General features: G+C 41.8%; 1 protein-coding gene across 1 annotated transcript in view; it reads right to left on the bottom strand.

The window, feature by feature from the left end:
* Positions 1-24,760, bottom strand: part of CERS1 (ceramide synthase 1) — a 53,216-nt gene extending 28,456 nt beyond the window's left edge. The window contains exon 1 of the mRNA XM_026699045.2: positions 24,365-24,760. Within this exon, the coding sequence (XP_026554830.1) occupies positions 24,365-24,586 (222 nt within the window). The 5' untranslated portion in view covers positions 24,587-24,760. The remainder of the gene's footprint in view (positions 1-24,364) is intronic.
* Positions 24,761-24,998: the final 238 nt, after the last annotated feature.

Raw genomic sequence — 24,998 nt, forward strand, 5'->3', positions numbered from 1 at the left:
AGCTGTGGGCGGAATAAGCCTGTAAAAACAGGTTGGTCAGGAATAAGACCCTCATCTTCAGACATTCCCCTTTCTAAGGGGTCTGCTTCTGACAGGGGCTCGCTATCATGTATTGATCCCGATTCAGTCTCTTCCATTTTATTAATTTGATCCACTTCTTCTTCCTCCTCCTCCTCCGGCCCTTGGAGGGGAGTCTCCCCCTGTAAATGTACCTGGGTATGGTACTACTCTGACCTGGTCAATGACCTCAGCGATTGGGACTCATGATTGGTGATCACAGGGTATTCCCTGGTCATGACTGCGTGTTGAAGCCCCGCTGCGATTCCCTGGCAAATTGCCAGCTCCATCCAGGCTTTCATCCTTTCTGGAACCTCCTCAATGAGACTATCGCCTTGTTGAAGACCAGCAGCCATTGGAGTGACTGTGGTTTCAGGAGCCCTTTGCGTGGTCAGTGTCCCGGGCACTTCAGCCTGTTGACCTTGGGGAGCCAAGCTGCGCCTGGGTGAGAGGGAGAGATCTAGGGGAGGAGGAGGGTGTGAAGAAACAGACGGACTGGAGAAGTCCTGTGGTACATTGTGCGCCTCCCGAGTGTGCTTGTCTATCTGCTTTTGTAAAGCTTTATGGCGCCTTATAGCATCCCTTTCTGAGGCTTCAGAAGTCCCCTTAGCCTGCTTAGGTTTGTGTTGAGATTTGGCTTTTGCCTTCAAGGATGAGGTCTGAGAGGTGCTACCATCTGCCATTTCGATTCAAATTGGAATTACAGTATGCTTGTTATAAAATACTGAGAAGGCAGTTGACATGCCCAGGGACCTGATCTGAGTCAAGATCGGTTGCCCTGATAATGTTCTTATTCCCCCCCTGCTTTTTTTTTAATATATAGTACCTATGTAAAATGAGTCGTATCTCAGTAATAATATTTTATTGAAATTAAAATATTATACTGAAGAAGTTTATTATAATTATAATTATTATTGCTCTTATAAGCACTAATGTATGTGTGTGTGTGTATATGTATGTATGTATGTGCGTGTATATGTGTGTGTGTCTATGTATATGTGTGTGTGTGTGTGTGTGTGTGTGTGTGTGTATTTTATTTTTTATTTTTCTTAAGTTTTCGTGGGTACTTACATGTATGGTATTCAACTTTGTTCAGGTATTTTCCCACATCATTGTAGTTGTGTTTTTAAAGTTGTAGCAATGTTTCGGCAGAATCTCATCTGCCATCATCAGGCTTCTGTATTGTGTTCATCTGTGGTCCAGACGAAAGAATTTTTCCTGTTTCGGTCAAGGAAGAATCACAAGCACTGCCTATCTCTCACAAGGCTGAGCAAAAACTGGAGAATGCTGAGGAGGAGTCCCGTGGAGGAGGAGGAGGAGGGTTCCACAATTTAAGCCCAGCCTACACATGCAGAGACTGAAGCACCTCCCACTACTGGATGCTCTGAACAGCTCATGGGAGAACAGTAGTGGGCCTTATTCAGGATGACAATGAGGGTTCTTACTGCAAGGAGATAGAGGGTTTGGTGAACCAGTGTAATAAAAACAGTCTTGTTTTTAAAGTTTGAAAAATGAAAGAGATTGTGGTCAATTCTAGAAAAGGAAGGCAGAGCTGTTGTAAGTCGAGGACTACCTGTAGTTCCAATCCTGTTTACAGAATCCAGGGCTTAATAGGAACTACTGGACTCTTTTTTTGTATCGTATGTCACTGCTTTTTCCAATGCACATTATCTCAGCCTACTAGATGAATGATCACATTATTTTTCCCAGCCTAAGGATCATAAACATTTGGGGGTTTATTTTGATCTCCACTTTGCCCTCCTTCCAGTTCATTCCAATATCCTATACCTAATAACCTAATCCTACATAGCTTTTTCTCTGGTAATACCACACTACTAACTAGAGTAGGCTTGTCCAACCCGCGGCCCACGGGCCGCATGCGGCCCAGGTCGCCTCGTAATGCGGCCCAGTGCCCACCCCAACCTTCGTGCCAGAGCCAGCGAGGAGGAGGAGGAGAGGCAGGCGCGAGGCGGGGCGAGGTGAGTGCCAGGCCAAGCAAGAGAAAAGGTGGGCGCCGTCAGAGCGCCACCTCCTGCTGTTGCCGCCGCGGCACCGCTGCAGCTTCTGCCCCGCCGCCGCCGCTTCTTCCCCCGCCACCGCTGCTGCTTCTGCCCCGCCACCGCTGCCCCACAGCGGGGACGGGGAAGAAGCGGCAGCGGTGGGGGTGGCGCCGGGCAGAAGCAGCGCCGGGCAGAAGCAGCAGCGGTGGCGGGGAAGAAGCGGCAGCGGTGGGGGTGGCGCCGGGGGCAGAAGCAGCGGCGGGGGCAGAAGCAGCAGTGGTAGCGGGGGCAGAAGCGGCGGTGGGGGCAGAAGCAGCAGCGGTGGCAGAAGCAGCAGCGGTGGCGGGGAAGGCTTCTGCCCCCGCCGCTGCTGCTGCTGCTTCTGCCTTCCAGTCCTGCCTCATCCAGCCGGGCCATTTGCAGGAGGAGAGGTAGGCATGAGGCAGACGAGCTTTCTCCCCCCCCACAAAATTTGGCCGGAAAATAAACTGATAAAAAAACTGTGATAAAAAAGTGATAAAAAATAAATAATTTTTAATAAATAATAAATAATAAAAACATCTCACTAATTTCATTTGCAAATAAATTTAATATGTTAAGTATGTTTTCTATGGTTTTTTGGGATGATCAGGTATCGTTACTGTTATTTTATTTTATGTGCGGCCCAAACCAAATTTTCATCTTCTAATGTGGCCCAGGGAAGGTGAAAGGTTGGACACCCCTGAACTAGGGCATACAAAACATTTGCTAGACCAATACTTGAATACAGCTCATCAGTCTGGAACCCACATTACGTATCTCATATTAACACAGTTGAGAAAGTCCAGAAATATTTCACAAGTAGAGTTCTCTACTCCTCTACTCGTTGTAGAATACCTTATGCCACCAGACTTGAAATTCTAGACCTAGAAAACCTTGACTTACGCCGTCTTCGGTCTGATCTAAGTATGGTATATAAAATCGTACATTGCAATGTCCTACCTGTCAATAACTACTTCAGCTATAACAACACAAGAGCAAACAATAGATACAAACTCAAGGTTAACCGCACCAAACTTGATTGCAGGAAATACGACTTCAGCAACAGAGTGGTCAATGTCTGGAATACTCTACCTGACTCTGTGGTTTCTTCCCCAAACCCCAAAAACTTTAACCTTAGACTTTCTACTATTGACCTCACCCCTTTCCTAAGAGGTCTGTAGGGGGCGTGCATAAGTGCACCAAGGTGCCCACCGTCCCTGTCCTATTGTTTCTTTCATTTTTCTTATATGTACTCATTTCATGTATTCATAACTATGTATATACTTATACCTATTATCTTGTAAGCGATTGACAAATCAAAATAAATAAAGCTGGTCCTCCCTTCTTGTAAACTCATCTCCTGAAACAAAATTGTTTATGGGACTGATAGCTGAGAGTGAAACCTGAGCAGGAAATTTTTAAAAAGCAGCTCAGTGACTTCCCAGCCTGGCTCCCTCTTTGCAAGGCTATATTAAGATCCCAGCTGCTAATCACAGGGATGACCACAACCTGGACACGGCTGAGTTCATGGCAATTCTCAGCTCAGTTCATTCAGGTTTTGCTGGTACGTCTACAGGCTGCCATGGATCTGAACCAGAATTGCTCTCCTGCTACAAGAATGCAGCTAAACAGTGCTGAATCGAGTGCTTTGATTAAAGAAAAGAACACCATTAATATTGCTGCTACCTGGAAACCGCTTTTGGACTTTATACTTGAGGTGGGAAAAAAAATGAAACTTTGATTTTGGGTTTTGCTGATTAGATTGTTAACAGAAATGGCTAGTATATATTATTGTATAAAAAGTAAAAAGTTTGAGGCTTTATATTACTATCTCATTCTACTGCACCAAAAGCAGTTGTAAGCCAACGCTTCTCTTTTTCTTTTCTCCTTTTCCCTACACTTTTCCCTCTTCCCCTTTTCCAAGCTTCTCTGATGAGAGAAAAAATGATATCTATGTTTCTGGTTGACTAGAAACCCTTACAGACTTTTTGCATGAAATGGGGAAAAATGCACTCATGATTTTGATGATTAAGGGAAAAAATTGGAAGATGCTGGATCTCTCTTTTTTTGTAAAGGTAGTCCTCTAAATAGTAGTAGTAGTAGTAGTAATCATTAGCATTATTATTGTTGTTATTGTTATTATTATTGTTGTTGTTATGCATGCAAAGCTACTGTGGAATTTCCAAATACAGACTGACAATGTTTTGGAACACAATAACCTGGATATCACAATTGTGGAGAAGAAAAAAGTGTGGATCGTCAACATTGCCATACCCTGGTGACCGCAGAATCAACGAGAAACAACTTGAAAAAATCACCAGATATCAGGACTTGAGAATCGAACTGCAGAGACTCTGGCATAAACCAGAGAGGGCCTTGATCCTCTTCGTGGGCTGCAGCTGTGACAACTGGATAAGAGGATGGACATGTGTATGGGCGAGTGCTGGAACCAAAGCATAGAAATATCTCTAGTTTATTGTTCCTCTCTGAGTTTGGCGTCCTTTCCACTGTGTGTGTTCTGATATCTGTGGACATCTTCAAGCCTTTATCTTGCCTGGTTTGTGTGGTTTTTTACTCTTTATAATTTATAGGCATTTTTAGTTTAAACGGCATTTCCTCCTTCTTGTAACTGCTCCTGTGGGAGTTTTTTGTCTCCAGTCAAGGATATCTGGAGCTTGGAAGCAAAGTGAAGGAATAAAAGGGGCTTTACCTGTTTTTTGTGTTTCATCACACGGTGCTTCTTTCGCTCTTTATTATATTACCATATATATTTGAAGAGCTGTGGTAGCACAGTGGTTAGAATGCAGTACTGCAGGTGAACTCTGCCCGCTGTCAGGAATTCAATCCTGACTGACCTGAGGTAAACTCAGCCTTCCATCCCTTCCAAAGTTGGTAAAATGAGGACCCAGACTGTTGGAGGGGGGGCAATATGCTGACTCTGTAAAACTGCTTAAAGCCGTGATGGCGAACCTATAGCATGTGTGCCAGAGGTGGCACACAGAGCCCTCTCTGTGGGCCTGTGAGCTGTTGGCCCAGCTCAGCTGTGCATGCACATGTGTACATGTACCACCAGCCAACTGGTCTTTGGGTCTGTCACACATGTGGGGGGGTGCATGCAAGGAGGGCAGGGCGCATGCACAGAGGACGCACACGCATATGCTGCCACATGCACACATGCATGGGGATGAATATGGATGTGCGGGGAGCAGCGGAGGTGGGGTGCATATGCATATATTGCATTTTGGGGATGTGCGCGCACACACTTTGGGCGCTCCAAAAATGTTAGCCATCCCTGGCTTAGAGAGTGCTCTAAAGCACTATGGGTTGGTACATAACTCTAGGTGCTATTGCTATTAGTTTGTTTTGTTAGTTTTTATATTTTCTGTAAAAAATTGAATAAAATGTATTAAAATAAAAGCATCAGCCTTCATGAGCTGGAGCTCAATTCATCAGTTACATAAAGAGGCTAGACCAATATAAAATTTAAAATGGGATCCTTCAAAATTCCCTCCCCATTAGAGGGCAGAAATTAGGACAGGTGGATGAACAGGATTCACTTACGATCTCAATGGGTGGCGTTTACAATAAAGAAATATATTTGCGCATTGCCCCGATGTCTGGTTCTGCCTCATCTGTCCCCTTCAATGACACACAAAATATACTACTTGATTTTAATTAGGAAATTACATGTAATTGAGAGCTTATCAGAAAGTTTTTCCTAAGCAACAGTGTGTCCCAAACCCTCTATTAAGATATATTTTTATACACACACACACACACACCTACTATGATCGCCTTTAGGGTAAGTAACATTATGTAAATAGTAGAAAATAAGGCAAATAAGTTGAAGGACTTGACAGACAAGGAAAAAAGAGGAAGAAATGCAGTGAAACTAGTCTATACCAAAAATATTAATTAAACTTCCCGACATCTTTCTCTTCTGCCAAATTATCCTTGTTTCCATCATGTAAATTCAGACCAGGGTTCTCCAAGGGGGTCAATATTGACCTCCAAAGGTTGATGGGCCTATCCAAAGCCATATTTCTTAACTTTTAAGAAGGGTGGACTTCAACTTCTCCAATTAGCCATGCTGGCTGAAGAATTATGGGAGATGAAGTCCACCAAATGGGAAGTTGCCAAGGGGTGAGAAACACCGATAAATTGATAAATGGCTGCTAATCAATAGGAGCAGAATGAGCCTGCAAAAGCATGGAGGCTTACAACTAAAATGTACTAATCTTCAACCACCTATCAGTGCCTTGATACTATTTTTATGTATCCTTTCATTAATGATATCCACATTCAATTAAAAAAGTGTTAAATTTACATTTTTCATATTTTAAATATTCCTTATTTTTACAGCCGTTATTATTTATTATTATTTGTAGTACTTGTCACTAAAGTAGTGTTCATTACATTATTTTCTTATACATAAATGTTCGAGGGTCGATGAATAACCTGATCTGAAGGTGAAATCATTGAGTTGAAAAGTTGGTGGACCTCTCTATACACAATGGGCCATCCCCACTTTATATTCCGTATATTGTTAAATTTCCCACCTCTCTTTTCCTGAGGTATTTTTTTCCAACTCATCTCAATCCCACCTTCCCTGTCCTTTTTTTAATAAAGGTAGTCTTCAACTTACAATCATTCGTTCAGTGACCGCTGGAATAACAATGGCACTGAAAAAAAGTGACTGATGACTATTTTCCCGTTACAACCATTACCGCATGCCCATGGTCATGTGATCAAAATTAGGAGGCTTGGCAACTGGCACGTATTGATGACAGTTGCGATGTCCCAGGATCCTGTGGTCACCATCTGTAATCTTCCTGGCTGGCTTCTGAAAAGCATAGTCAATGGGGGAAGCCATATTCACTTAAGGACAGCACAATTCACTTAACAACCACAGTGATCTGCTTAACAGCTGCAGTTAAAAAGTCGGGTGGGGGTGGGGTGGGGAGGGAATGGGGATTTTGCAATATCCTTCCCCTGCCACACCCACAGAATCGGTAGTAAAAATTTTTTGAATGTCATCACTGGACTTACTGACACGATTTTGAAGTTCTGATGGCTGCCAATATCCCTATCACCTGTGGTAATGTGATTATATTTTCAGTGCTTAGCAACCAGCTGGCATTTACGGCTGTTTGCGGCATCCCACTGTCATGTCAGGGTTGATTTTTTGATTTTTAAAAATACCTGCCCATCGTCGACAATGCATTTGCTTAATGACCCTGGCATTCTCTTAATGCAAAGGTCGTAAAATCAGGCACTGTCACAAGGTGACATGTTTAACAATCACCAAAACATACAACTTTAATTCCAGGCTCATAAGTCAGGACTACATGTACTAAACTCCTAACACCCAATTCTCACATCTATATAATGACACAAGCAGAAATGCACTCTTGTGTGACATTTGCTCTTTTAACACAACAGTAACTTTGCTCGAGAGCCCATTACTTTTCTACCAATATTTCCACTTTTTTTTTTTTCAAAATGTCTCCATCCATTTATCCAACTTGAGAAAATTTTCTACTCGGATAAGGAAATTCATCTACCATGAGTTGGGCAATTTTGAGCAAGTAAACTGACATCCTGAGCTGCTGAAAAAAAGAAGGGCTATAAATTTAACAGACAAACTAATTGTTCACTGCATTTTCGGTGCCAAACTATCTTGCTTATTTTGGCAAGAGGACTCTTCAGCTTTCTGAGGAAGGAAGGAAGGAAGGATTTTGTTGAATTTTTATTTTAAATTCATGTTTAATGCTATTGAAATTTTATTTTTTGTATTTCTTATCATTCCCTTCAACATAACTGATAGATTCCGAACATAGAAGGCTTAAATTTGTAGTTAGCATTCTTAAAAAGGCAGAGAAAGGGTGTTTCCAATTCAGAAGAATGTTATCAACCCTTGAATTTCTGCACTTGCTTGCAAAAATGAAGCCCTCAAAACTTGCCTCTCCCACTGTAGTCTGGGTTGCCACAGCAACAGAGGTCTTCCTGTGCTGCTGCTATGGCAACGGGTATGGGCTAGCATCCAAGGAGACCCACTGCTGTCATTCCAGTTTAAGAAACTCTACCCTATATTTAAAGGGAGTGAGATTTCTGAGGAAGTTGCACCATGTAGGAGTATGTGTGTATGTGCAGAGAGAGAAATAATGACATCCATTGCAAGATGGCTTCCCCACCCATGCTGAGGTCTTGTTTCTGCATATCAGAGGCAAATCAAGGAAGTGTTGGATGTTACATCTAATTGCACTCAAGTCTTTTGTCTTTGCTCACTCTTTTCTCACTCTCAGAAACATTTTTGTATGACTGGTCAGAGAATGGAGAATACCCCCCTTTACCAGCAGATGGAGTACCAACCTTGGTCAACATTTGGATGGGACACCACCAAGAGATCTAGAGTCCTGGGCTAAGCTAGGAAATATCCTGGGGGATGGCCAAAGTGAAGCATTTCTTTATAATTGCAGAGGAAACGAAGAGGTTTTGCTCAACAAATCCCCCATAATCAAACTCAAAATGGAGATTCACTTTTTACCTTAGCAATCTTGTGGACTAGAAACCTCTGCACATTCATTACTAATTTGACATGTAAAACAATCTACGCCTCTCAACTTCCTTTCCCGTTTTCAGAGTCTTGCCCATTTGAACTTCCCAAAATATCCAGCAAGCCATTTTCTGCCTCAGTTAGAGACACTGCAATGGAAAAGAGGAGGTACAAAACTTGTCCAAGATGTTGTAAATTGTCACTTCAAGAAGGAAGGGGAAAACAAACTGACATTGACATTCTTGGAGTCCAATGTTATATCGGGTGGTAGCCCCAGGCTGGTTAGAGTTAGATTTGGTTAATATTTGGATGAAAGACCACCAGGAGATCCCAGGGTTGGAGGTTAGTCTGGGATTTGGGGAAAATGTCCCAGGTGGCACTGGCAAACCTTTTCTATACAGGTAGTTCTCAACTTATGATCCCAGTTAGGACCAGAATTTCCATCACTAAATCAAGCCAGTTGCTAAGTGAGTCATGCCTGATTTTATGACCTTTTGTGCCAAGTTTGTTAAGCAAATCACTCTAGTTGGTAAAAAGTGAATCTGGCTTCTCCCATTGACTTTGTCAGAAACCAGCTGGGAAGATGGCAGGTGGCGATTTTGTGGCCCTGGGACACTGCAACCATCATAAATACTTACCAGTGGTCAAGCACCCCCATTTTGATCTCATGACCATGGGGATGCTACAATGGTTGTAAGTGTGAGGAGCAGTTACAAGTCGTTTTTTTCAGTGCTACTGTAAACGTCGAACAATTGCTAAATGAATGGTTTTAAGTCAAGGATCACCTGAGCAAACTACAGGGCCCCATTCCTGCCGTCACTTAAGAGCCAACCTCTAGTACAGGGGTGTCAAACTCGATTTCATTGAGGGCTGCATCAGGGTTGTGTTTGACCTCGGGGGGCTGAGGTGGGCAAGGCCAGGGAAGTGTGGCCAGCTCAACATCACTTGTGTCAGGTGTGCCTGTGGTGGCCCAAGTGCTCTGCCCGTGAAAACGGGCTCCCAAGCTCCATTTTCAGCTGCCAAGGCCTCTTGCAACCCGCTGCCAATGAAAATGGAGCTCCCGAGCTCCGTTTTCACTGGCAGAGGATTGTAGGAGGCCGTGGCAGCCAAAAATGGAGCTCGGGAGCCTGTTTTCGCTGGCAGAAGCATCGTGGCTGGTCCTTCACTGTTTCCAGGGCGTCTCCACGGTCCAGATCTATGTACCCCGCAGGCCAGATCTGACCCCCAGGCCTTGAGTTTGACACCCCTGCTCTAGTACAAGAAGACTGCAACTTTTAGATTATCTTGGGCAAAATATGAGCTTTAAGGACATATCTGAAAAGAAAAAAAAAAGGCTCTTCACTGTTCATTAGCTACATCCATGAAGTTGAGTAGGTTCTCTACCCTTGAAGCAGAAATTCTAAGGTTTTTTTTTATTGTGCAGATAGAAAACTTTTCACCCCTTCTGTCAATTTGGGAACAACAAAGGACCACACAACTTTGCAAAGAGAAAGCTCTGTGCATCAGGATCATCACTACTTTAGATGGCTTTCATTCAAAATTATGGAGGAGAAGCTCTACCCAGGGCTGTTAGTGACAACAGCTAAAAGGAACCCCCATATTCAGATGAAGTCTACCTGCTCTGCGCCTGCCTGGAGATCCACAGCTGGAACAAGCTACAGCCTTCCAATACTGCTTGCTGGAGTATTTTAAGTACCCAATATAGGAAGTGGGACCAGGTTCTTGGGCCACACTGGTGGGGTGGAACCAGAGGGAAGAAAAGGTTGGATAACAAAATGTACCCAAGAGAATGAATGAATGAATGGTACATGAAACCAACAAAGAGAATATTTATGGCTCAGGGCTGAAATGAGGGATCGTTGGTGCTCTCTGAGCTCGCTTGTTTTCTTGAGGATATTTCGTTTTATCTAGTTTGGATAATGAAACATTTGCCAGAAAACAACCAGGCGCAGGGAGCACCAAGGACCCCTCACATATGAAACTGTGTTCCATGTAATCATGGGTTCTTTAACAAGCTACAAGCAGCTGGTAAATAGGGACTCCCTTTGCAAAACATTTTTTGACAAAAATGAAAAACCCTCGTTTCCAAGTTGTGCTCAATTCCTCTGATTTTTTTTTTTAAACTGCCCTACATATTCGTTAATTTGAAAAATTCTCATTTTAGTGTTTTTAGTCTAGTTACTTATTTATCACTTTTTAATTGCTCATAATGTTATATTTTGTACGGTTTTGTTTATCAAATCCATATTGGTAGCTTTTTTTCCCCTTTTAATGAAAATGAGATAGCAAAACACATAAATTAACAAGAAACCCATTCAAGGCATAGCTGTACTTTTAGTGAGATTGCGGAGTATGTTCTTTTTTAAACGGTTTTAATATATTTTTTAATTGTTTTAATGCTTTCCTAGTGATTCTTGTGGTTAATTTTGGGGGTAATTGTGTTGCATTATTTCATCTTTTTAACTGTTTAAGCCATTCAGAGTCACATAGGAGCTGTGGTGGCGCAGTGGTTAGAATGCAATATTGCAGGCAAACTCTGCCTACAGCCAAGAGTTTGACCCTGATTGGTTCAAGGTTGACTCAGACTTCCATTCTTCCGAGGTCCGTAAAATGAGGACCCAGACTGTTGGGGGCAATAGGCTGATATTGTAAATTGCCCAGAGAGTGCTGTAAAGCACTATGGAGTGGTATGTAAGTTTAAGTGCTATTGCTGTGCTATATGTGAGATGGGAGAGCTATACAAATCAATAATAATAACAACAACAACAATAATAATGTAATTTAATATATTATAACAAAAACAAAACAAATAAAAAACTGTACAGAAGTTCTGGGCTTGTCAATTTTTTTATATTATTGGCGGTGGCTTCTGCTGATCACTCTCTTTTTGATAAGGGTTTGAGCTTGGCTACCTCTGATTCTGTCTATCCTGGGCAGCCTAGCCTTCTTAAGTACAGCTGACAAAGGTCAATAATTCTGTATTTAAAAAATAAGGAAGATCAAAAACCAAATATAGTGTCGCAGGATGGAAATGGTACCCCGAAAGAGAAAAAAAAAGGACACGATGATGGTTCTTGGCTCCAAGTCCGTAAAAAAAAAAACAGGAGATGTAGGCAAGAATTTGATCAGAAAGAGAAGAAGATGATGATGATAATTTAATAATCTTGACTGCTTGACTCCCAGCAACTACAAATGAAGAAACTGCAATAAAACAAATGAAAGATGGCAAGGGTGACAGACCAGGTGGAACAAAGCAAGGGGTCCCACTCTCCCAGGGGCAAAGGCCTGCGTGAAAAGCCAGGCCTTTGTGGTCTTTCTGAACCACATCCAGATCTTTCCCAGGAGAGTGAAAAACCTCATTCCAGAAGGCAAACTCTGCCAGGGAGAAAACGTGCTTCCAACTCTGGAAGGAAAAAAGGGTTCCACCAGGAGGCATGGTTATAAAAAAAAGTAATAGACTGTATAGAGATGGACAGGCTAACGAGGAAAATAAAAGACAGAGAAGATTCAATTTATTATAGGGCCTGGGATGCCTGGTATGAGTGGTTTAGAAATAAAAAGATAATAAAATGGCAATCAGGAAAAGAATGAGGGAATATGTAAATAAGTAAATATACCATGGAGAAGATTGATAAGAGATATTGATTTATAGCAAGAGTAAGATGCAATGGTAAAGGAATAAGTAAATACATATACTGAAAAATGTGAGGAGATGCAAAAGATGTCTTGATGTTGACAACAATGTATAAAGTTTTATTTTATGTTTTTAAAATTTGAAAACTTTAAAATGTATTAAAAAGAAAAAAAGAAAATGTGCTTCCAGAGTCCCAATAAGATGACATTGTTTAATTAATAGGTTAAATGTTTGAATATGGTTTGCTTTAGTATAAATGGGACTGGGAAGGGGTTTTGCTTAAAGAACAATGGTGGCAAAAAATAAGAATTATAAAGGGATAAATAATAGAAAATATAAATTAAACATGGATTAATGAATGACTATGAATTATACAAATCATTAAATATTGCAGATATGATGAGTAATACAGAATTTACAATAAAAGAAAGGATGTTAAGAATGTAGAGACTGACACAAAAGAGTACATGGGAATATTGAAGAATTAAAATTAAGATTGATAAAATGTATTAATACAAAATTATATAAGAAAGTCAACAATATTAATGTCATATTATTGCCATATTTTTTAAAAAATGTAAAACACTCTGGGACCACGATGTTCACACTATGAGTTGTCTGTAACAATTAAAAATAATAAAAAATGTACTTGAAAAAAAAAAGATATTGTTTAATTGAAGGAATGCAGAATACCAACCAACCCAGCAGAACTGAATCAAGATGGACAAATGTTATGGGAGACAGGCCATTCCTCAAAAAAAAGAGAACCTGATAATCTCCGAATGTGGACTACTTTCCCCTCTTTGATAGCCCCATTAAGACACACAACTTGTTTAACCTAGACTTTCACAGTTATGGCTGATACCCAACACCCTCAACCCTGGAGATTTAGGGCATCAACATCCGATACTCTTGGAGAGGAAGAGCTCTTCCCTACAACGACATCTTTAAAATACACATGCTGGCGTGCAAACTTGCACATGTGCCTCCTCTTCCCCTTACTGGAATTGCCCAATTTTTATGGAATGTGTTTTCTTCAGAGGGCAGATTTTATTTTCTTCTGAACGCCTTCTGCACCAATGAATGGAACATTCATTAAAGATTTTTTTTTGGGGGGGGAATCCTTTGCACAGATAGTATAAATGTTTGCACGCAACCCCTCCTTTAAGGCGCAATGAGTGATCTGGGCCTTTTAAAGCCTCCATTCTCTGCATCAGTCATTATTCAAGGGCCAGCTGGTCAGGCCAATGGTAGGTCAAGTGATTTCTCTTCCTACTGACTCATAAGCTTCTCAAAGCTTTAGCCTTGCTTAGTTCTTACAAAGGAGTCATTTCTGAAATGCAGTTTGGCTTTCCTTACTGACACCATTTCTTGCAAGCTATGCAGGCAGAAAGCAAATTGAAATGGCCACAGGAAAAGGGTTAACCATGGGCCTCGCACTGTTGTTGCAAACACCCCCTTGTTAAAGTGAGAGATATCGGCTCCTTCCTCTGAGTTAGAGAGAAAAATTCATGTCTAGCTTACTCAGTGCCGAAGATCTATTAGTTACTAGAAACGAAAACAGCAATTAGCAAATTACCGAGCACGGTCCTGCTGGGTATTTGCTCCTTGGAAAAGGTGTTCCTAGACTCCTGGCGTTTTGCTCCCATAGCCTAACCCAGCTCTCCTCCTACCACACCTGCACACTTGTTTTTTCACCACTAAGAAGATGGAGGGAAACAAAGTGCAAGGAAGTGAAGTGTAACCCACCCAACCCCTCACCTTACTGCCTCAGCATCCTTTTATCACTTTGCACAGAAACTGGGAAGGTGACCTTCAGAAAACCAGCCACAGAGACAAAAAATAATAATAAAGTCAGAAATCTGCACTTCTCCAAAAAGGGATATTTTTTTGGAATAAGAAAAAAAAAATTACATTTGTTTTTACAATAGGGTAAGTTTCTAGTCCTTAGGCACAGCTGCACGTAAAACATGAGGTCAGCAGTGTAGTATCTTTTAACACCAGTATAGATTTTTTAAAATAAAAAATGTGTTGCTTGCCATATTTATAAACTAGCTCGATACCTGTGCTTCACTACGAAACTATGTGGTCGGGCTTCGTTTTTGGGGAGGAAAATAAGGGGGGGAAATTCTGCCTGTGCCTACCAGCATCCATTGGTATTCATCTGGCTAGCTTCCTGTCAGTGTGTGACAGAGTTGAGGGATGTTTGGAAACTGAAACAGTATTTGCTATATCAGCAAGGAGACAGCAAGGAGGCTGGGCATGGCTTAGCTCAACTGTTCTGTACTAAAGCTGCTTGCTGCTGTGAAACTGAAACTGAAACTCCTCTCCTCTGCTTATGTTTTGCATTTGGAACTGATTTCCTTAGCATGCTCTCCTTAGCATCAGAGCATGTTAATACTAATATATTTAATACTAATGCTCTGATGGTCATTTTGAAAAATCCTTTCTTAGTGAACACCTAGAAGCCAAGAGGAACATACGTGCCAAATTTCAGGTTTGTAGGCTTTATGGTTCTGGAGATGATGCGTAAGTGGTATTTCACTTTTACATATATAGATTAAAATAAGTGAGGAGATATAGCTTGGTATCTTCTTATTTATTGGGGTGAAATACAGAATTACTTCTCTTAAAGTTCCTCTTCCAAACATCTATTTAAAATCATCATTTTTAAGGCCTTAGTCAGCTTTCAAATCCAGCTCCATCATGGTTGTGATAAACCTGATTTGGTTTTTAAAATGAAAAAAAAAGGCATGATATGAAAATATTGCACACAGAAAGTAAGTCCTGTAAACTCTCATTTCACCTGTAAGAAAACTAGGAGGATGTGGTATAAAACCACCTTTGGACTGCGCAGAGGTTTATAATAAAGAAAGCATAAATACATCAAACAAAAGCAACTCCATTTGAGAAGGCAGGCCTAGATTTTAAAAAAAGCATTTTAGATGTTCAAAAACACTACCAAGAGGAAGTGCAGAAAAAAACATTAAAGTAAATTATAAATTATATAAAATTGGATAAAAGTGTCGAAGCAATTTCCAATTTCAAACCCATTATTAAGATCAATATTCAATATGAATCAAAATTCAGAATTAGCCTATATAATATATATTATAAATCTGAATGACTATTTAACAAGTGTCTATCTAGTTTAAGAATTCTGTTATTTAATGGATCAAAGAATATCAAATTTATTAAAGCCTTGTATTTAAAGAGAAATCCAAACTCTGCATACAACGTCCTATAGAATATGTAGAATTATACACCATAAATAATTCCTCAGTTGGAATAATGCAAAGTTCCAAACTTTTATTTTTCTTCAAACACTAGGAACTTGGTAATCTTTTTAATAATCTTTTTCCTTCTTTAAATTGGTGAAATATAATAAAAATAAAATGACAGTGACAACTGTGAGATAAATTATACCAAGCAATTATAGTTCAAGTTTTTAAAGCTTGAGTTTTAGAATTTAAGCTTTAAAAAAATTAATAGCATTAGCACTGAACTCCCTCAAAATAGTATTAAATCTAGATTATATAGAAAGATACCGTTCCATCTTGTTTTTACAAAATAAAGATATTTGGTTGGTAATGTAAAGCAATTTTCTCTAACTGTACTACCACATGGGTTTCTATTACAGTTGTGCAATTGCAATTCAAATTATTTAGTCCAGTAGTTGTCCCTTTATTTAAAAAAAAATCATGAAAATATTGGTGTCTTTCACATGAATTTGATTTTATGCCCATTTACCCTTTCTCCCTCCATCTCTGACTAACGCAGGTAATCCTTGAAATGCAACCATTCATTTAGACTCTTTTTGAAGTTACAGTGCACTAGAAAAAAAAAATGACTCACAACCATCACAGCATCCTCACAATTACATGATTAAAACTGGCATGCTTGGCAAACCAGCATATGTTGCAGTGTCCTGGAGTCATGTCGGAGGTGGTATTCAGCAGGTTCTGACCAGTTCTGGAGAACCGGTGGCGGACATTTTGAGTAGTTCGGAGAACTGGCAAATACCAACTCTGACTGGCCCCGCCCCTATCTATTCCCTGCCTCCCGAGTCCCAGCTGATTGGCTGGGTCTTCTTTGGTTGCCCTGCACAGGAGAACAGAGCTGGAAAGCAGGTTAGTGGGGTGGGCAGGGAATGGGAATTTTACACAATCCTTCCCTGCCACGCCCACCAAGCAACACCATGTCCATCAAGCCATGCCACAGAACCCGTAGTAAAAATTTTTGAATCCCACCACTGGGTCATGTGATAGTCATTTGTGACATTCTTAGTGAGCTTCTGACAAGCAAATTCAATAGGTCATTTGCTTAATGACCACAGGATTCACTTAACAACTGCAGTAATTCACTTAACAAGGAGGGCAAAAAGGTGGTAAAATCAGGCATGACTGATTTGACAACTGCCTCGCTCAGCAACTGAAATTCTGGTCCCAGTTGTGGACGTAAGTTGAGGACTACCTGCACTTTCCCACCAATAGTGGTCTAGTCCTAGATTTACAATAGTTCATTTAATGACCGCTCAAAGTTACAATGGAACTAGAAAAAGTAACTTACGACCGTTTTCAGTTACGATCTTTCTAGCATCCCCATAATCATGTGATCAAAATTCAGATGCTTGGCAATCGTTTCATATTTATGACCATTGCTGCGTCCCAGGATCATGTGATCCCTTTTCTGATCTTCTAACAAGCAAAGTTAATGGGGAAACCAGATTCACTTAACAAACAGGTTGCTAACATATCAACTGGAGTGATTCGCTTAATGACGGTGGCAAGGAAGGTCGTAAAATGGGGCAAAATTCACATAACAAATGCCTCAGTTAGCAACAGAAATTTTGGGCTCTATTGCGGTCATAAGTCGAGGAAGGAAGGAGGCAGAAGTTTTGAAGAGGCTGACTAAACATCTTCTATAACATCAGAGGAGCTTAAGCAATAATTCAGAAGCAGAAGCTACAGTGCCAGCTCCTCTATACTATACCAAAGCCTTTATTTCAAGCATCAGTAATCTTATTATACTGAAAGAGACCTCTGAGGATTTCAGCTTTCTCTCAAGGCCATATAGCAGAGTTGTGACCCTGGAAATTTTGCAGGTCCAAATTCTCCATGGAAAGCTTTCCGTTTCAATCTACTTGGGTGGTTTCTTTGAATATGATATTTCATTCCTCCTTTGTCTATTAGCCAATATTGTCAATGTTCTCATTTTTTTAACCACATAAATAATTTCTTTAAAGGCTTCAAATCTTGTAAACTAGGCTGGATGGAATTTTGGTTCCAGTTCCAATAATGCAGCCCACATTCTGGTGCCTGATAATAATAATAATTATAATATTAATTTAATATAATAATAATTTAACAGGAGCAATATTTGTTTGCAAAGTAAAAAAAAATCTGGATTTTTCATTTGCAAATAAATTTGTGAAACTCTGGCTTGGTGATCAAATACATCTGAATTTGACTGACAGCTGTCAGAAATGGTGTAGAGTCTCCTGCTTGGGCAGGGTGTTAGACTAGATGACCTACAAGGTCCCTTCCAACTCTGTTAATCTGTATTCTGAATTTATGATGACAGCAGTGTTCCAATATCTCAGGGGCTGCCACAAAGAAGAGAGGGTGAACCTATTTTCCAAAGCACCTGAAAGCAGGACAGGAAGCAATGGATGGAAACTACTCAAGGAGAGAAGCAACCTGCAACTAGGGAATTTCCTGACCGTGAGAACAATTAACTAGTGGAACAACTTGCCTCCAGGAGTCGTCAGCGCTCTAATATTGGAGCTTTTAAAGAAGAGATTGTTCAATCTTTTGTCTGAAATGGGTTGCCTGCTTGAGCAGGAGGTTGGACTACAAGACTTCCAAGATCCTTTCCAACTCTGTGATTCTGAATTGGGTTCTGTAGGGTAGGACCAGATAATTCACCGATCATCTTCCTGACAGCGTCTTGGTTTGCTTTATATATTTTTTAAAAACATATGACATTAGATTTGTATTTAACAGATAATCAGAGTTGGAAGGGACCTTGTAGGTCATCTAGTCCAACCCCCTGCCCAAGCAGGAGACCCTACACCATTTCTGACAGATGAAAGTCCAATCTCTTCTTGAAAGTCTCAAGTGATGGCACTCCCACAACTTCCGAAGGCAACTTCTGTTCCATTGGTTGATTGTTCTCACTGTCAGAAAGTTTCTCCTTATTTCCAGGTTGAATCTCTCCTTGTTCAGTTTCCATCCAATATTCCTAGTCTGGCCTTCAGATGCTTTACAAAATAGCTGGACCCCTTCCTCTCTGTGGCAGCCCCTCAAATATTGGAAGTCTGCTATCCTGTCTCCCCTGGTTCTTCTCTTCACTAGACTAGCCAGGCCCAGTTCCTGTAACTGTTCTTCATATGTTCTAGTCTCCAGTCCCCTCATCATCCTGGTTGCTCTTCTCTGTACTTTTTCTAGAGTCTCAACATCTTTTTTGTAATGTGGTGAACAAAACTGGATGCAGTACTCTAGGTGTGGTCCTACTAAGGCTTTATAGAATGGTATTAGTACCTCCCTATTTGTGTGTGCAAGTCTCCAAATCAGTTTTTTTTTGACTCTAAGAGACTGCCTGAACAGGTCTCTGTGATATTCTTGGGGGTTTTTTGGAAGTGTTTTGCTGTTGCCTTCTTTTTAGGGTTGAATGAGAGCCGTTGGCTCAAAAATTACTCAGCTGGCTTTGCAGTTAAGGCAGAACTAGAACATATTGCTTCCTGATTCCTAGCCTGGTGGCTTAACCTGTTTTGTGAGAGTATTTTGAATAAACATTGCTATTTGCTTTTTCGTTTTTAATGTTTAAATGTATATTTAGGGAAATTGGATTCGAATTGACCAAGTAAAGTCTTTTGAGCCATTCCAACAGTTGTTCTCCCGTATTATTTTCTCAAGATATACAGGTATAATTAATGAGGAATATTAGTAGTTCAGGGATGAAATGTGGGGTCCTTGATGCTCTTTGAACTTGATGGTTTTCTTGCAGATGTTTTCATTACTCAAACTAGATAACATACTACTGATGGGATGTCACCCATTTTAGTAAGGAAATATCTGCAAAAAACAACCAACCTCAGAGAACAAGAAGGACCCTTCACAGGTACAATTTTATATATTGGTGTTTTTCAAACTTGGGGATTTTAAGATATGTGGACTTCAGTTCCCAGAATTCACCAGCCAGCATTGGGAAACGATTAGTGAAATGGCTTTTTTTAAATGTATATTTTATTTTTTTAAACCAATATAATGAAGTACTCTCATCTGCTTTATTCCTTCCAAAAGCAAGGAGCTTTCAAAAATCTATTCCTCCATTACATCAGACATTTTAACCAATCACTCATGGCAAAAACTTCCCTGCTAGGCTGGACTGAATTTGGGTTCTTCTTCCAATGTCACCCAAATTTTTGAGCCTAATAGTAAGTTGAACAGGCTAGCCAGGATAATATTTCTGATTTGAAGTTATCCAGACAACCCACAATTCTCTATAGCGCTTGAGAATGACAGGATTTGTAGCTCAACACACCTGAAAGGCAGCAATATGCAGTAATGTTAGACCAGTTTGTCAACATTATGAACGTACAGATATGTGGACTCCAATTCCCAGAATTCCCCTTGCTGAGTAAGATTTCCTCCACTCTGGGGTCTGTAGCGTCAAACAGTAAAAGCTATGTTTCCAGTTTTCTCCCTTAACTAGGTTAAGAAAAATCTACCTGTGTTCTCTCACTAATAATTAGTGTCAGGATCTTTACAGGCATTTAAAAGTGAAAGTGATTCTTTCTCAAACCTGTTTTCTTGCACAGGATGCATTGGGAGGGAAAAGAGAGAGACAGTTAGAAGAATTTAAGCTGCTAGACGATTTCCCCTTTAAGAACCATATTTAGCCCATGTATTTTAGGGTGGAGATTTTCTAATTTTCTTTCTAATCTCATGATCCAGCCAGGAGTTTTAAGTCTCTTCACTGATAACAGAAGAGCTTCCTGCTGGCTGTTTACCTGAAGGAGTTCCCAAGTCTTTATCAATCTGAGAACCTACTGTTATAATCAGTCAAAGAGACCCTACATTTGGTTTTATGTTATTATTATGGTTCATCACACTTAGTAAGCCAGATGTTTAGACTGGATTTGGCAATTTTTATCTACTTATCGAGTCCTTCCCAAGGACCTGGGATAGGCAGTAATTGTTTGATGATGTGAAAAGTAGTATTGCAGGATTATTATTACCTTTATTGTCAAGGTACAGCATGCGTACAATGAGATTGGATGGAAACTGTTCCAAATATAGCCACTTGGTCAATGTTGATGGTGTTCAAGTGATGCTCTGATTGTTTTGGGAGAGGACCCAGGGCACCTATTACTATTATTATAATTAAAATGTATTACAGCCACCCGCCCTAAAAGTCTCCAAGCAGCTTACAACATCCAAACATTCAAACCAGTTAACAGCAAGAAACAAAGCAGTTGCTGGAATATCTTAATAAAAACACAACAGGGGCTTCACAGGGCATATTAAAACCTGGGAACATATTAAGACATTAAAAAGCATCCTGGGTCAACATTAAGTTACAATATATGCTAGCAGGGATCCATCCCTAAAATTGTAAAGGCATAACCTTTGAATTTCTTGTCCCCAAAGTGCTTTTCCCAAGGGGCAACAGGACTTTCTGGTTTTTCTTTGAAGACGTTTCGCTTCTCATCCAAGAAGCTTCTTTTGAAGAAGCTGAAGAAGCTTCTTGCATGAGAAGCGAAACATCTTCAAAAGAAAAACCAGAAAGTCCTGAGGCCTCTTGAAAAAGCACCTTTGGGACAACCGCGGACCTGGGTGGTTGAGAATCTCTTATCATTCTACACACTACTACTCCTTGTATGTTTCAATTTCAAGTGGGACTCAAGAGGATTGAACTCAACGTCCTGGACACCGAAAGCAGAGGAAGGATCAGTACATGGTCAAAGGGGTTTAAAACAATCCCAAAAAAAGAAACCAGGAGGAACCCTAAAATTCCAGCTTCCTGATTTTACCCATGGTGACTGGTCATTCTTCAAATTTTATCCTGAACAAACCAAGCCAGAAAGTACTTGGACCTCTCTTGCAGTGGTGGCTAGGTGACTTTTGAGGAACAGAAAGCAAATATTGTGGGCTTTTTTTTTTTTAAAGCTGAAGAGAAGTTCATTTTCCCTAGTCCCTTGAATCATTCAGGGACAGAGGCTGAAACCAAAACAGAGGCCAGGAGCCCCAGCTGTCCAACCCAAGAACTTCCTTGCAGGTTCAGACTGGAGGATCTACCCAAGATGGTCAACATCCGACAGCAGCAATTAGAGGCTAGTTTTTCCACCAAAGCTCTCAGTAAACATTCCAGACTTAGTTGTGGGCATGTAAGAAACTCTATATATCTATAGTCTCTGCTCCCCACCTTTCCTTCGTAAGAAACCAGTTTTCTTCTCTGCATGAGTCCCAGCTAGGTGGCATAGAAGGATGGGGGAGTTTGACTAGGACGATGCTTCCTCTGCATTTTTCTCCTTCTCCAGCACCTGTTGCTTCCCTCTACTACTTCTCCAATTCGCCACAATTCTGCCTTTCTTCATAGCAGCCTTTATGCTCAGCAGGAACACATCACGTACTCTAGCTATGTTTTGGGAAGGCAAAGAATCCAGGGCCTTGTACCACCTTTTCCAATGGAGAAATTGTTATTCAAGGGAATCAGAAATCATGAATCAACAATTGTGTGTGTGGGGGGGGATGAATGAGAATGTGCATATATGTGTTATGTATGTGTATGGGTAGACATATATATACAGGGGAACTGGAAACAATGGGACCACCATTACCACCAATGTACAGTATACTCTTGGGCAGAGGTCTCCAAACTTGGCAACTTTAGCTGGACAATTCTGGGAGTTGAAGTCCACAAGTCTTAAAGTTGCCAAGTTTGGGGAGCCCCGCTCTTGGGATTTCTTAATAATCTCCTGTCCTATCAAATCCAATCCTGATTAGTCTTTTAAATTCAACTAAAGTCAATTAGGTGCCTCTGACTGCTGGGATAGCTGCTTTTCATTACTAGTTTAATTAGTCCATTTAGAATTACGGGGACTAGAAATGGGATTGTAGGCTGAAGGTCTAGTGGTTATGGCACCAGGCTAGAAAGCAAGAGACTGTAAGTTCAAGTCCCGCCTTGGCTATGACAACCAGATGGGTGTCCTTGAGCCAGTCCCTCTCTCTCTCTCAGCCCAACTCACCTCACAGGGTTGTTGTTGGGAAATTGGAGGAGAAAGGTGTGTTGGATAGGTTTGTCACCTTATTTATAAAAATAATAAAAGGCAGGAAATAAATAAATTTATATATCTGTATCTATTTACTATACGTCCACCTAGGGAATCAAGCATGAAACCATGGCTTCATGATCAAGTAAATCTGAACTGGGATAGAGGTTGTCCTTGTTTGGTGACCACAATGGACCCTCAACTTGGTCGTTAAACAAAGCAATCTGAAAGTGAAGCCACAACTGTTTACAATCTTACTTCAGCTTTTCTTTGCTTTTACAGACTTGTGAAGGTTGTGGACACAAGGACGGTTGCAAAGTTTCTTTTTTATCATCATCCTAGTCACTAGGTGAGGACTACCTGAATATCCAGGTTGTCTGAAGCAGCACATCTCATCCAGGAGGTAGGTCTTCTGCAAAGAAGGATCAGATCACCTTACCAAAAAATGTCTCCTGGTTTCTCGCCTGGTACCTTAAAATACTGCTGGCCTTGTTAAAAATTGTAACAGGCCTGAGCAAAACTCTCTGATTTCTGTAGATCACCATTTTCAGATTTCAGTTCTGCACACTAGGAGTTTCCCAAGGGCGTTTTAAATCAGTTCTGCTATTTCCCAACTCACCGTTTTTTATTTTTTATTTTTAAAAAGGGTATACTGAGGGAAATCTGGATTAAAATTGATGAAGGAAAATATTTTGATTATAATAGTTGTTTCCTCATGCTGGATGGGGAATTCTGGGAGTTGAAGTCAGCACATCTTAAAAGTTGCCAAGGTTGAAAACACTGCTATAAATGATCCCTCCCAACTCATTTGAACTTATTGGGGCTGGGAGAAAAATGGCTTATTTCAATCCTGATTGCTAAATGGACCAAACCTTAGGGTTTTTGAATGAAGAATACAGCACTTCAAACGTACTAGCATCCAAGCCTCTTCCAGAAGACCATGGCACGCACGCACGCACGCACACACACACATAAACAAAAGGCCTCTGAATCTTTCTCTGCCCTCTCCCACTTCCCAATACAACCAACACAACGCGATGACCAGCTGGGCCCACTCCATATGCGCAAAGGCATTCTTCCCGCTTATTATACGCACATAGGTCGCTTAATGTTCATTTATTTCTTCTCAGGCCGCGCAAAATTGGATTTCGGGCCACGGCCTCCCCCCGTTCCCGCAATTCTGGGAAAAAACCTCCAAACCAATGTGATCTAATGGCCCATTTCTTCCTCGCCAAAGCCTAGTCAGTGGCTTCGTTGAGCGGCCTCGCACGTACTCCGCAGTTTTCGGCTTCTCTCTCCCCCCACCCCGCTTCCCATCTTGAAACGCAATGACATGGCCAATTTTGATTCCCCCCGCTTCCTACCTCATTTCGCCCCGTCTTCACAGTCACGCACGCCCGGCAAGGCCAATTTCCTCCACTCCGAGCAAAACAACGCAAAGGACCAGTAATACCCTTCCTACCCGGTCTCTTTGCACGCATGCAACACACACACACACGCGTGCACACCACATACGCACCCCCCCCTTTTTTGCTCCCAGTAGATAATCCACCTTCCCAGAAGAGCTCCCTTAACACGGTGCAGTACCGGATTTCATCCCCACCCCAAATGGGGAAACACCCTTTTCTTTCCCCAAAGCAATTCAATAAATAATTCCCGGGCAATTGCAAGCATGGGTCGGTCGTCTTGGCTCCCTTGCAGTGTCCTCTCCCCCACCCCACAACGAGGCAATATAATGCAGCGAGCTTTTCAGATCTCCCACCCACCCACCCCCGCATGAAAATCCCCCTCCTGGTTTCCTCGATCTGGATTCCACTGACCCGAAAGAGGTAGCGAGAAGCTGCGCGGCGCGCTAGAGTCCAACCGGCGGCGCAAAGGAGAAAAAGCAGCGCCTCCGTCCAGGCCAGCCGGGCGTTCTCGGCCCACGTCCGGCGGGACAGTTCCCAGCCACAATCTGTGCAGCTCCGCAGCGCCCCGACTAAGCTCCGGTAACTACGCCGCACCAACTGCTCGTAGCTCGGCATAGGCTCGGGCGCCTGCATCCTTTTCTCCGGCCACTCACGGCTTCGTCGCGCAAGCACGAGAGCGGCAAGTGCAAGGCTGCCTCCTGCTGCAGCCGCCCATCAGCGCGCGCCGGTCCCGCACCAGCTGTTTGCAGCTGGAAACAGCGGCAGGCCCGCTTCTGCGCACGCGCGCCAAACGCCGCGCAGAAACCTGAAGAGCGGGGGGGGGGAGAGGAGGAGGCGAAGCCCGCGCGCGCGCACGACCTTCGCCGGCCGCTAGAGGGCGCGCCCGGCAACCCCGCCGTTGGAAAGGACGCGCTTGTCCAAGCGCCCGGCGGGGCTTGACTGGCGAGTAAAGGCGCCGGTGGATCGCAGCCCCCTGCAGCGCGAAGCTGGTCGCGAAAGATCCTACTGGATTTAAGGCGGCTTTGCTGGTGATCGTGCACGCGTT

The sequence above is a fragment of the Pseudonaja textilis genome, chromosome 1 (assembly GCF_049901715.1).
Source record: "Pseudonaja textilis isolate UNSWEBS1 chromosome 1, rPseTex1.2, whole genome shotgun sequence".
NCBI lineage: Eukaryota > Metazoa > Chordata > Lepidosauria > Squamata > Elapidae > Pseudonaja > Pseudonaja textilis.